The 14,508-nt window shown below is 45.7% G+C and overlaps 1 protein-coding gene and 1 pseudogene across 1 annotated transcript in view; both read left to right on the forward strand.

Annotated features, from left to right (window-relative positions):
- Positions 1-487: 487 nt before the first annotated feature.
- On the forward strand, positions 488-1,471 carry LOC141127950 (uncharacterized; annotated as a pseudogene).
- A 1,671-nt stretch (positions 1,472-3,142) lies between these two features.
- HTRA3 (HtrA serine peptidase 3) overlaps positions 3,143-14,508 on the forward strand; it is a 46,543-nt gene continuing 35,177 nt past the window's right edge. Inside the window, exon 1 of the mRNA XM_073610765.1 lies at positions 3,143-4,496. Within this exon, the coding sequence (XP_073466866.1) occupies positions 4,088-4,496 (409 nt within the window). The 5' untranslated portion in view covers positions 3,143-4,087. The remainder of the gene's footprint in view (positions 4,497-14,508) is intronic.

Here is a 14,508-nt window from a genome sequence, read left to right on the forward strand (position 1 = left end):
CATGGTTTTGAGCTTCCTGTTGATTATCTGTTACTGTGTCATGTCATGGGGGATATGAAGAATGCGAAGAGTAGGAGCAAAGAGATTAATACAGATCTTTTGCTTACATGGGCTACCCAAGGTGATTGTCTCGGACAGGGGTAGTCAGTTTGTGTCCCGGTTCTGGCAAGCCTTTTGTGCACAGTTGGGAATTCAGCTTGCTTTGTCCTCTGCGTATCACCCGCAGTCTAATGGGGCTGCAGAACCAGCCAATCAGTCCTTGGAGCAATTCCTACGTTGCTATATTTCTGACCATCATAACAACTGGTCAGACCTATAACCGTTGGCAGAGTTTGCTCACAATAGTGCCTTGAATTCTGCTTTCTGATTGTCCCCGTTTATGGCAAATTATTGTTTCCAACCTTCCATGTTGCCTGACTTTCTACGTTAGAGGAGCATCTCCGTGGTTTTCGTTCCACTTGGGCACAAGTCCAGGAGGCTTTGCATTATGCTCATGATAGGTACAGACTCCATGCTGACCGCAGATGCCTGCCTGCGCCTTCCTACCAGGTTGGGGACAGGGTCTGGCTGTCATCTCGCAACCTCCGACTTTGTGTTCCGTCATTGAAGTTGGCACCTTGATTTATTGGGCCTTTCAGTATTCTTCGCAGGAGTGACCCGGTGGCTTACGCATTAGGCCTTCCTTCTAATATGCGTATTTCAAATGTATTTCATGTCTCCTTATTAAAACCTTTGGTCTGCAACCGCTTTACCACCTCGGTGCCACGTCCTCACCCTGTACAGGTTGAGAACCATGAGGAGTATGAAGTACAGTCCATTGTTGACTCCCGTAGGTTCCGTGGGCGCATACAGTACCTGGTGCATTGGAAAGGGTACGGTCCGGAGGAACGCTCTTGGGTCTCATCCTCGGACGTACATGCCCCTGTCCTCCTCTGTGATTTCCATAGACGTTTTTCCCTCAAGCCTGGTGGTCCTCCGAGGGGGAGGGGTCGTTGAGGAGGGAGTACTGTCAGGGCTAGCCTCAGCCCTTCCTTCTCTGAGCTGGCTGCTCAGCTGTTGGCTAATTGCCACCTCCCATCTCTCAGTTACTCAGCTGTTGATCCTGCTCATCAGTCCTGCCTACTTAAGTCGTCCAATCCATAGGAGCTCTGCCTTCGCCTTGGTCACATCACAAGAAACTATCTCCTGCGTTCCTGTTTAAAGACTGGCTTTGCTGACATCCCTTCTGGCTCCAGATCCTGCTTGCTGTTCCACTACATTGATCCTTGACTTCTGGCTTGGCTGACTATCCATTCCGGTTACTGAACTTTGGCTATGTTTTGACTATTTTTGTTCTTTTTACTTTTATTATTAAACAAGTGTGATTTAACTATACTTCTGTCTCGGTCTGATTTCATGGTTTCTGACAGATATACAGAGAAGGCCATCTGACTTCCAAGAACTATCAGTAGAACCTGGTAACAGCTGGTAAGTGGAGACCCAGTAGAATAGGTACTCAATAGGAACCTCTGAGCCTATGATCTGGTTCTGAGCAGGAAACAGATGTAGGTAATCCCAGTAGCAAAAGAAACTGGAAGGAGAAGAGGCAGAAATCATAGAGTGCAGGTAGTTTAGGTAGAAGGCAAAACATCTTCAGATGTTAGAGTTAGTGGTAGAAATGGAAGAAGCACCGGGTTTGCCCCAGAGCAACTAAAGATGTGCATCAGATATTTTCTGCAAAGTTTCTTCTAGGATGCAGCCCCAGGTTTGCTCCACTGGGAACAAGCAGAAGTGAAATTACACAACCAGAAGTGGGCATAGGTAGAGGTGAGAAAAACCCAATCTGAAGGCAAGATCAGACCCAAGCTAGGAATCAGGACTAAGTGTCACCAGAGTACTGAAGCAGGAGACAAGCCATGGTTGAGTGGTTGAGGATCAATGCATGAAGAAGTACACATTCCAAACTGAAAGCAAATGAGTCAAAGATAGAGATATCAAATCAGATGAAGATGGAGACTTTCCCTTTTTAATTGAATTGTTAAATTTTGGAAGAAAATTGAATAAAGAATAAAGTAAAAAATAAAAGAGATATCAAATCAGAGACATAAGCTAGGACAAGGCAAGAAAATAGTTTAGGTTTAAGAGGAATATGAAATCAGGTATAGTCAGATTATCTAGCAACATAGAAACATAGAAGGGTGATGGCAGGGAAAAGACCCAAGTGGTCCATCAAATCTGCTTAAAGTCTGTTCCAAGTATCAACTACTGGTAAAATAATACTTTCTATGGTAACTTTCATTCTGCTAGTTTATAGACATGCCCTTGTGATCTTGATCTTAGCTTCATATACTTCAAATACTGCCCTCCTGAACCTTATGCACACACTTAATATATCAAAAGGTTTCAATCATGTCTCCACTGTCCCTTGCATATTTCAGTATACAGTATATTCTATTCTTCTTCAATTGTTTACCATCTTATATTATTATCTTTAGAGAAAGCGGTGTATTATTTGCACTTTGGTAGTTTGATTTTCTATTTTCAATCTGTGTTATTTATTCTATGTTGTATTTTATTAGTATGGATGTTTTATTAGAGTATAGTTTTAATTTGTTTTATTTGTACTAATTTCTGTTATTGGTAATTTTATTGTTCTGTTCTGTGCTTTGTTGTGTTCATTATTGTGATCTTGTGTTGTCTTTGTTAAATGTAGCTGTATCACAATAATTTCCCTTTGGGATTATTCAATTACATCTGAACATCCTTTTTTGTGGAAATGTTCACAATATGTTGTATCGACTTTATTAAAATGTCTTGTCATAACGTAATGCAGACTTCTGACTTGCGGGTGATTTATCATGTAATTAATGTGTCAGCAGTTTGGTGTCCTGTCACTTCTTATATTTTCCTAAGATCAGTAGCTGTAATGTATTTTTTATCTGTTAACTCTGAGAAACAAACTGGTGGCTAAAATTCAAATGACAGAAGAGTCTGGTGTCACTGAGGCACACTGCTGGCATGAAGTAGGAAATGTCACTGTCATCCTCTCCATATAGTGAACGCCAGAGCAGGAGAATGGGTGGGGAGGAGGTGGTGAAGGCTGAGTTTTAAGAGATCCTACACATCACTGCTCCAGCCCACGTTACTCCCCTCGGCTTACACACAGCCTCTTACAAAACTCTGCAATAAAACATAAGTCACACTCAGATGCTTACTCTATACACTGTGCAATAGGATCCTAGCCATCCCTGCCTGACTCCAATGCAGAAAGAGCACAGCTGCAAGCAGCACCTTGGTACCCTGTATCATCATACTGGCTGCAGGGTATAGAAGATAGAGTGCCCACAGGAGTCAGATCCAGCCTGCTGAGTAGAGGGGGCAGACCTCAGTGACCACAGAGGAGGGAGCTCCAGCCTGCAGGGTACAGAGGATAGACATCAATGCCTATGTAGAGGTGAGCTCCAGCCTGCAGGGTAGATAGAATAGACCTCTGTGCCTACAGAGGAGGGAGCCCCAGCCTGAAGGGAAGAGAGGATAGACCTCAGTGCCATTAGAGGTGTGAGCTCCAGCCTGCAGGGTAGAGGGGATAGACCTAAGTGCCAATATAGAATAAGCTTCAAACTGTAAGATAGGATAGACAGACCTCAGTGCCCACAGAGGTGTGAGCTCAGTCCTGCAGAGCAGAAAAGATAGCTTTCAGCCCCCAAAGAAGAGGTAGTTCCAGTCTAGAGTGTAGACTGTAGAATAGTGTAGGGTGTAGAGACCTCAGTGCCCAAAGAGGAGTGAGCTCCAGTCTGCAGGATAGAGAGGATATATCTCAGTGTCTATAGTTGAGTGAGTGCCAACATTTAAGGTAAGAGGATAGACCTCAATGCCCAGTGTGATCCAGCCTGCAGAGTAGAGAGGATATACCTCAGTTCCTACAGAGCAGTGAGCTCCAACCTTTAATAAAGAGAGGATTGAGGGGATCTCAGTGTCTACAGGGAAGTGAGCTTAGCCTGCTGGGTACAGTGGATAGCCCTCAGTGTCCAGTGTGATCCAGCCTACAGAGTAGAGAGGATAGACCTCAGTGCCCAGTGTGATCCAGCCTGCCCACCCGGTGCCCAGCATGAAGGGGTCTACCAGCTGCCCACTCATGCTCATCCTTACTTCCCTCTCCCTCCTCCGTGGATCCTCAGCCTGTCCATCCCGCTGTGATGTCACGAGGTGCCCGAGCCCGGTCTGCCCCAGCGGGTACGTCCCCGATCGCTGCAACTGCTGCCTGATCTGCGCTGCGGGGGAAGGAGAACCATGTGGCCGGGAAGGAGACCCACCATGTGGGGATACTCTACACTGCAAGCCACCCACTGGCAAGAGGGGCACCAAGGGAACATGCCAGTGCAAGCATGACTACCAGGTGTGTGCCAATGATGGGCAGACATACGACAACCTGTGCCAACTGAAACTTGCAAGTCGGAGGGCGCTGCAGCAAGGGCACCCCCCAGTGGTGCAGGTGCACAAAGGAGCCTGCCAATCGGGTAAGGAGGGGCATGATATGTGGGGGGAGACCATGGACAGAATTATGAGGGGGTGCTGGTACTGATGTGTAAGACTGTGTAGAACTACATGTCTCTGCATACCTTGCGTGGCAATGTCATTTCTAAATTGAAGAGTTAGCCCAAGCTCTGGGGATCTGGTTTATGCATTGCTATCTTTACTTACTGTATATCGTCTACCTGTATATAAATCATATCACACCCAGGGTATTTTTTAGTGCAATGAATTATGATACATCCTTGCTGTATCTATATCACATTTTATTAGATTAGGAACTTTAAGGTGTATACATAGAATCTCTGTCTCCCTATTGGGGATATTTCTGTCCAAGTAACAAAATTTCATGCAACATTCTGAGTTGATGCCAGATCTGAAATTGTTCCAGTGGGGACACATATTTGAGTGATAACTGCCTGAAGCTGGCCATACACTAGTAGAATTTCAATCAAAATGTTCTCATTCATACTAGCGGTTGAGGGGCAGTAAAGCCCAGTGGTTAAGCCATGTTTTTTTGCCCCACAACTGCTCCCCCTTTAGCTGCAGAGCCAGCAGGTGCTTTGCTTTGTTGGCCACAGCAGGAATTATACCCCCTGTCAATTTTGGCAGGTGTAGCACCTGAGGAGGACAATCTATTCAAGTGAATAATGGGGTGCTCTGCAGGTGCCCCGCAACCACATGCAATGCAAGCAATTGAGGCACGCTACTGTGGGGTTCAAGGGGTTAAAGTAGGCGGTGTCGAATCCTCTCTGAAGAGCGACCTGAATGCGGATATTTACTTACAGTCCAAAGCACGTGTGAATGAGATGTTAACATTTGTTCAATTGTCTAATTGTTATTGGGTCAAATCAACCGCAGTGACGAGAACATTTTAAGCAGCAGAAACTTTTTCTCCTAATGGAAGAATTTCTAAAAGTGAATGTGTTTTTGGTTCAGGAATTTGAACGTTAAAAGCAAGCTAAATTTAAACGTACTTTAAATGACATTCGTCAAGTCATTGAAAGCACTGAGAATTGTCATACGTATGTCTGTATGAATTTTGGTATGTACGAAAATTTGCTGGTATATGGACCAGCTTAAAGCAGTATTAAACCTTAAAGTAAACATTTATTATATTGTAGCTTGTCAATTTTGAGATGTGATGGTTGCATTCGTTTTCTTTCTTTTATTTTCATCTGATGATCCTGCCAGTAAGTCTGTTTTTTTTCCAGCAGAACAAGCTCACCTGCAGATGTAGTAGTTAAAGTGTTGAGGCAAACCATTTACCACTGCCAGACGTGCTTACAAATTTACAATGATCAGCTTGTATTTATTTATGTAAAACCTTTATCCTAAAAGGAAACACAACTGTTTGCTGTACCTGCTTATAAAGTGTGAGCTGGAGTTTGGCTTCAGTTTATTAGTGGTTCTAAATCTACTAATACATTTACCCCCCCCCCCCCCCCCCGACTGCTGTCTGCTGTGCCTCCTATGCTCATTCCACAGTGCAGTTTTGGTAAGTGCTTTACCAAATCCCTTGACTAAATGAGCAGTTTGCCCTTGCAGTGAGGTCTTTTGGGTTTCTCAGAGTTCATCTTTTAATGCTTGTTTATGTCTGGTATGCACTATTACTTACCCAATCCTCTTATCCTGCAGGCTCCCTCCATTCTGGGTGGAAGGGGGGGGGGGGTGGGCACAAAAAGCACTATTACTTACCCTATGCTTTGCTCCTGCAGGCTCCCTCTTTGCTGCTAGACCACTCCCTTCAGCCTCCTCTCCCCTACGCTGCAGCGCTCGCATGCACCATGACGTCGTCAAATACAGCGCAGGGCCCATAGCCCTGAACTGGATGTAAGGACACCAAGGGACATTCCACAAGCTAGAGTGTAGGGGCTCAATGGCTGCCAGGGGAGGGGGATCAGGTAGGTAAAGCTGCTTTTTCTGGTCCCCTAGACATAAATGAGCATTTACTCTGGCAGTGCGAGGGCCCACTGCAAGGAAGGATTGCGCTCCAGATGTACAAAGCAACTGACACATTCTTTGCACATGAGAACGCATGACAATCCTGCGGTTAAAAAAAACGTATGAAGCTCAGAAAGGTGCATGAGCTTCTTTTCCATGTTTGTTGCGCCCTATGCACATAAAACACACATGCCTACATGACGGGACAGTAGTGTGAAGGGGGCTGATAATACGATCTGGTTTACAATGGATGGCCCATTATTATTACATGGGAAAGTGAGTTATTATACAGCGAGGACTGGAACTTGTTCCTGGCCGTCTTCCAGAAATTGTGTCTGGTTAGTGCAGACAGAGCCTCATTGTATAATATTAATGGCAGCACTCTGGGAATGGTAAACTGGATCCTAATTGCTGTTGTTGACTATGTAAGCAAATCATGTTATTCATGTTCAGACAGCACTGAGAGTGATCATAATACATGACCTGAAAAACAAAGCGACTTTCTTTTTATGACGTGAAGCTTAGAAGACACATGCTGCTAGAATACTGTAACAGTTTACAGAACAACACATGCCTAGTGCTTGTTTACATGGTGGAGAGCTATTAGTATGTCTTCCCAGACTGCCTCTAGATGGCCGTTATTATTATTATTATACGCGGGTCATAGACATTGGATGGCAGCTGGGCAGGAGGTACAATTCAAACACTAAGCAACAGTTTTTTTTTCTTAATTTTTCTAAAGTATAAATATGGGGATTGTCATTGATGACCTGTTAATGAAAATGCCTGTTGCCTGGCTTTTGTTATGACAAACAGGTTCTGTGGGGCTGATTTACTAAAATTGCAGAGTGCAAAATCTGGTACAGCTTTGCATGGTAGCCAATCAGCTTCTAACTTCAACTTGTTCAATTAAGCTGTGACGAAAAAAAATCTAGACGCTGATTGGTTTCTATGCACAGCTGCACCAGATTTTGTACTCTCCAATTTTAGTAAATCAACCCCAGTATGTCTAGATACTTGTTCTAAGTTAGTGACCCAAAGTTTTGGAACTGGAGGGTAGGCAAGACACTGGGTGCGCCATGAATACAGAGAGTGCTGTGCTCTCATCATCACATCATTACGGCCCGACAATTACAGCAGGAGAGCGCAACAGCAGGAGAGCGCAAACCTGGAAAGAAGACCCGGTGAAGATGGGAGTACCAGGAGCAGCGACAGTGCAGCGCTGGAGGGCCGCGTTTGTCAGGCAAGTCTGCCATAATATGCTAGTATGCGGGGCACACTAGGACATTATGGCATAAACTTGCAGGGTCCATTAACCTCTTTGCGCCGGCACCTCACAGCCCTTTAAGATATTTATGACACTGGGAGGCGGAGCTAAAGATCACGTGACCGCTGTGATTGGCTGTCATGACAGTCACATGATCTAGAAATGCCTGATCGCAAGCAGCTTTTGGTTAGGTGCTGGTAACTGTGCCAGGAGCACGCAAAACACTCACTCTCGGTACAGCTGTATTGACAGAAATTCACGCAAATATGTGGCTTGGCACCGAGAGGCCGCATATTTGCGTGCGACCAGTGCCAAAGGGTTAAAGCGGTTCTAAAGGCAGATTTTTTTTTTTTTTTATCTTAAAGCATTAAGATAAAAAACCTTCTGTGTTCAGCAGCCCCCCCCCCCCCATACTTACCTGAGCTCCCTCTTGACCCAGCTATGTTGCACGAAAGCCACGAAGTCCAGGGATACTTCTTCCTGATTGGCTGAAAGACAGCATTGGGGGCCATTGGCTCCTCTTGCTGTCAATCAAAGTCAATGAGCCAATGAGGAGAGAGAGGGGGTGGGAGCATGCCTCGGCTCCGTGTCTGAATGGACACACAAAGCAGTGGCTCGGCTCAGCTGCCTCTATAGCAAGCTGCTTGCTGTGGGGGCACTCGGCAGGAGGGAGGGGACAGGAGCACCGGCAAGGGACCCGAGAAGAGGAGAATCTGGGCTGCTCTGTGCAAAGCCACTGCACGGAAAAGGAAACTATGAAATGTTTGTTATTTTTAAACCAACAAAAAAAGAAAATAAGACTTTAGCATCACTTTAAGAAAAAACAAAACACAGGAGAATTTACTACCGCTTTAAAGTCCAGCTCCAGCCAAAACGTTATACTCTTGTTTACATGGATGGCAAGGGGATGGTAAAACAAGCATTTTTACTGCCCCCCCCTGACCTCCCAAACAAAACAATAACATATGACCCAGAGAGGGCTGTATGCATACTGTGGTCATGGCAAATTCAATGTGGCTTGTCGAGGGTGGGGATAACTCCACCAAAATATGGTTCACAACCCCTGAACTGCTTGGTTTTCCTAGTATGACATGGCCCAGCTATGGAAACCCATTGAAAGCTCACTCTCAGCCATGAGGCAGATCTCTCCAGGGTCCTGAAGAGCTGTAAATACCCAGAAAAGGGTGATAAGAAAGTCCAGTACTGCCTACTTGCTAGTTGGCAGTCTGTATGGAAAGCTGGTGCTTTAGCATGGAGCTTGAGATGGGGCTGTATGCTTTCTGTCTGCATTAACTTAATCTGGACTTGATTTGAAGTCAAGACCTTGTTTACAGTCTTTATCCAGGACTAATGTGCTTTACAGAGGTACTTTCAGGTCTATAAGGTGCCTGCCTGCACACCAGCACTTGTGTTACTGTTTACAATTTTGGGATCAGCTCCTATCAACTTTAAAGAGTAAGTTTACCTTCATCAAAAAGCATACTATGCTTTTACATATGCTTAAAGGCAGGGCCGCTAATAGGGGGGGGACCACCAGTCCTCTTGTAGAGGGCCCAAGCACACAGGGGGGCTCACACAGGGGGGGGATTAGTGATGGACGACAATCGTTTCTCATCCTCCAGCAGCTGAAAGCTGGTCTCTCCCCCTCTCCCTGCTGCCAGCTTTTATCTGCTGAGAAAAAGACAGTCGTCCCTCAGTAATCTCCCTCCCTGTGCACCCCCCCCCCCACAGCTCTGGCTCTAATGTTAGCTTAAAAATCGCTGCTTCTACAGGAGTTTTGTGCTCTGCCTGTAGAAGCAGCTCAGTGTTATCCTATGTGTCCATACACATTAGGACGATTAGAGGCATATTTTGAGCTCAACGTTTAGAGGCAGGAAAAAAAAAACCCTTTTGGTTTGCATTTCTGATTGGAGCTTACTCACTGATTGGGTGTCCGGGAGCCCGCATACATACAGGTGACTCCCACAATTTCATTGTATTGTAAGCGAAATATAGCTTCAGAATGGGTTCACAATGCAGACGGATGGCTGACAGCAGGGGGTCTGGTGCATCCCTGTTCTCCGTTTCAGGGACGAATCAGGACTGAATGTATGCCTGAATTCGGACCTGAAACGGAGCCAAAGACACACAGGACTCCTGTGCATTCCGCTCCACAGCCGCTCCGGAGATGTGTGAACCGGCTCCATTGAGAGCCAGTCACAATCTCCTGTCATGCAAATTGGATGCGGGGGAACCCAGCCTCAATATTTTCTTAGGGGGGGGGCCCTGTCCAGACTACTGGAATTTCTATCAGCAGCCCTGCGTATAGCAGACGTTCCAACCTACAAAAACTAATTTCAGGGAGGTGGCAAACTCATTTCAGGGAGGTGACACTTCGCGCCAGCGCCAACCCTGTCGGCTGGGCACACTTTAGGACATGGGGCACACAGCAGGGCATAGGGCACACATCAGGGCATGGGGCGAGTTGCGCATGTGCAGTAGGGAACCAGGAAGTGAAGCCACAAGGCTTCACTTCCTGATTTCCTTACCGAAGATGGCAGCGGCAGCACCTGAGGGACAGATTGGCTTCGGGTGCCGACATCGCGGGCGCCAAGGATAGATAAGTGTCCATATTTTAAAAGTCAGCAGCTGCAGTATTTGTAGCTGCTGACTTAAAAAAAAAAAAAAAACGTCGGAACTCCGCTTTAAAATCATCTACAGCCTGTGATAGCTCTGTTTAGTTTAGTTTTGTAGCCAGTTGATTTTGAATTGCTTGATCAGTTACGGTGACCATGAACTCATGGCTGCCCTCACTGGCTCCTAGTATTCACTGACCTTTTGCTTAAAGTATAAGCTCTTCTTTCCCAAAAGGCAGACTATGCTGCCCTATATAGGTGTAGCAACATAGTATGCTAAACCTACCTTCCAGCCTGAGCTCTCTTTCAGTTCAAATAATGTAGGCACAAACCACATTAAAGTGACTGAAAATGATCAAACAAATACAAGGAGATTTCCAGGCTCAAACTTATCAACCAGCCAGTGACCAACTGAATTTACCTTTCTAACATTATGCGTTCAAAACAGAGGTTTAGTCTGCACACTTGCAAATACATGTGTGAGCTACAGGTCCCGTTAAGGCACCCTATTTTCTGTAGTCCCTAACCCTGACTTTTGGGTCTCCACAATGAGAGCACATGCATTTTATGTTCTCATTCTTAATGTGGTCAGTTTTTAATAGGAAAGTAGAGGGGCAGGAACACCAGGGATTTCACACAAACAAAGCAATACAAAGAAAACAGGAGACTTTTTCATACAAGTACATGGTACAGCAGGCACATATCAGAAATAGGAAATGCTGGGGTAACAAATGCTTTCAAAATAGGCCTTCTTAAAATCTTCAGCAGCCTGTGGTTGCTTCGTCCCAAGTTATTGTAGGGATAGAGCTTCCATTGGGACAAGCACCCCCTAGTTCCATTGTAGGGAGCGCCAGCATGTTCCTTTGCATACTGTCTGCTTTTACCCATGATGAGCTCAATGGCTGCAACAGGAGAGAGTACACAGTGTGCATGTGTGGCCTGAAAAAACATGGTGGTATCCTCTACCGTTGCACCAGGGGACACTGGTCCAAACCGCTGTTCCATTCCTAAAGAAACTCAGGATGGAGCAACCACAGACTGCAGATGATTTAAAAAAATGTTTTTTTTTATATTGGGTTTGGCCTATATTCTTTAAACTGAAAGGGAGCCTAGGCTGAAAAGGTTTAGCACACTATGCTGCTATAACTGTACAGGGAAACATAGTCTGCTTTCATAGATCTCTCCAGGGGAGGATATTAGCATACACCAACAGGTGTTGGTCCACTGTGGATTGATGCATCTGATGCTGCGATGTATATGGCTTTCAGATTAGTCAAATGCTGTACCCTGGCTTATCCAACCTTCTAATTAAGCTGTGACCACTGATGCTAATTTAGCCATTGTGTGAACCTTATTCAATGGGAAAGTCATTCTATAGGACTCCATGTGCCCCTAGAGGCCCAATTATTTCGCTCTATATGCCAATTGTGGACCCTTTGTGTTCCTCGTAGTATTGTGTTATCCACTCAAGAAGATCTTTTGCAGGCGCCAGTGCATGCCCGGATCAGTGAAACCTGTTCCTATACCCCCCAAATGTGTGTCCTGAAGAAGCGATCAAGCGAAACGCATAGACGCACAGGGGCTCATGAATTCTCTGATGTCACACATCATTTTTCCATTTGGGTATATGTAATGTCCTCTCTATCTGGCCACTCCTTGGCTACTAGTGGACACATACCTCTATATATATTATAATTTTATATCTTATATGTTTACATGTTTATACTTAATAAAATACTTTTAAATTATACTATTGTTCCAATCTGCCTCTAAAGTCCGGCCAAGTGGGGGAAATAACTTTTTATTTTCCAAATGATCCATACAGATATGGCATATGAGTGATCTACCTTAAATTATTGGTAATAAATAGCTAACACTTTAGTGTCATTAAGCCCACATCATTAAAAACTTTTAATAAATGCTGTATTACAGGGCTCAAAATTTCAAGTCCTGAGCTACTAGCCAGGCCTTAAGAGTTACTCGCCACAAGTTGCCCCACCCAACCCTTACCCTGCTCCGCCCCTAAACACGCCACCATAAATAATCTTATGAAAGGACACTGTTAAATGTTTTATGTAGTATTAAGTTACAAAAATAAATATTAACAACAACAACTTTAACATAATAATATTAATATTAACATAAAGCATATCAGTACCCATTAGCGCAGGCTCACGAGTGCCCATCAGTGCAGCCTATCATTGTCCATTAGTGAAGCCTCATCAGTGTCCATCAGTGCCTATCAGAGCAGCCTATCATTACCTTATCAGTGCAGCATCATCAGTTGCCATCAAAGCCACCTCATCAGTGGCCGTCATTGCTACCTCATCAGTGGCACCTCATCAGTGCTGCTTCATCAGTGGCCATCAGTGCAGCCTCGCCAGTAGCCAGCAGTGCCTATCAGTGCAGCCTATCAGTGCCCATCAGTGCAGGATATCAGTGCTGTTTTATCAGTGCAGCCTCATCAGTGCAGCTTATCAGTGCACATCATTGCCGCGTCATTAGTAATCATCAGTGCCACCTCATCAGTGGCCATCAGTGCAGCCTATTAGTGCCCATCAGTGCAGCATATCAGTGCCCATCAGTAAAGCATATCAGTGCTGCCTTATCAGTGCAGCCCCATCAGTGCAGCTTATCAGTGCTGCCTCATCAGTGGCCATCAGTGCCACCTCATCAGTGCCCATCAGTACAGCCTTATGAGTGCCCATCAATGCAGCCTTATTAGTGCCCATCAATGCAGCCTATCAGGGTCCATCAGTGCAGCCTTATCAGTGTCCATAAGTGCAGCCTATCAGTGCAGCCTCATCAGTGGCCATTATTGCCACCTCATCAGTAGCCATCATTGCCACCTCATCAGTGGCCGTCATTGCTACCTCATCAGTGGCGCCTTATCAGTGCTGCTTCATCAGTGGCCATCAGTGCAGCCTCACCAGTGGCCAGCAGTGCCTATCAGTGCAGCCTATCAGTGCCCATCAGTGCAGGATATCAGTGCTGCTTTAACAGTGCAGCTTATCAGTGTCTATCATTGCTGCGTCATTAGTGACCATCAGTGCCACCTCATCAGTGACCATCAGTGCCACCTCATCAGTGGCCATCTGTGCAGTCTCAGCAGTGGCCATCAGTGCAGCCTATTAGTGCCCATCAGTGCAGCATATCAGTGCCCATCAGTAAAGCATATCAGTGCTGTCTTATCAGTGCAGCCCCATCAGTGCAGCTTATCAATGCTGCCTCATGAGTGGCCATCAGTGCACCCTCATCAGTGGCCATCAATGCCACCTCATCAGTACCCATCAGTGAAGCCTCATCAGTACCCATCAGTGCAGCCTTATTAGTGCCCATCAATGCAGCCTTATTAGTGCCATCAATGCAGCCTATCGGGGCCCATCAGTGCAGCCTTTCAGTGCCCATCAGTGCAGCCTATCAGTGCCCATCAGTACAGCCTCATCAGTGCCCATCAGTGCAGCCTATCAGCGTCCATCAGTGCTCATCAATGCAGACTATCACTGCATGGGGATCACAGGGAGGAATCGGGAGGACAGCTGGCCAGATCACACAGAGAAAGGATCTCCAGCTATGACACAGCTTGGATCTGAAACGCAAGCCGCAAAGTCCCATCTCCTGGACTGCATCCTAGAATAGACAGCTCACTGATTACATTTCCCAGCATTGAACCAGTGTACTGTCTATCACAGAAGCCAGTTCCGAAGGTGGGACTTTGTTTGACAGCGGCTGGCATTTTAGATCCAAGCTGTGACACAGCGGGAGATCCTCCCCCTGTGTGATTCAGCCGGCTCTCCTCCTGACAGTTTCCTGGCTGACCGTTTCTGGCAGAAGCAGTGCAGCCTTTTTTTGTTCATACTCACTATGGGATTAGTTTTCAGTATTCTGCAAAAAAACTGGTTGATCCTGCTGTTCTCTATCTCCCTTCTGTCCATGTCTCCACTGCAGTTGGGGATTTTGCAGATCAATGTTGGCAGCTAGTGCACATGCTGAGTTTTCCGTGTATTTTCTACCCTGAACAATTCCTCCCTGTCACATCTGAGCAGTCCATGTGACTATAGAGTCACACGTGTCGGCATATACACACATGTAAATGACAGCCCACTCCTTCCCTTATCCGTGCCCAATAACCAGCTAAACGCAATGGGGGTGGGATATTACATCTTGATTGAT

The sequence above is a fragment of the Aquarana catesbeiana genome, linkage group LG01 (assembly GCF_042186555.1).
Source record: "Aquarana catesbeiana isolate 2022-GZ linkage group LG01, ASM4218655v1, whole genome shotgun sequence".
NCBI classification, from domain to species: Eukaryota; Metazoa; Chordata; class Amphibia; order Anura; family Ranidae; genus Aquarana; species Aquarana catesbeiana.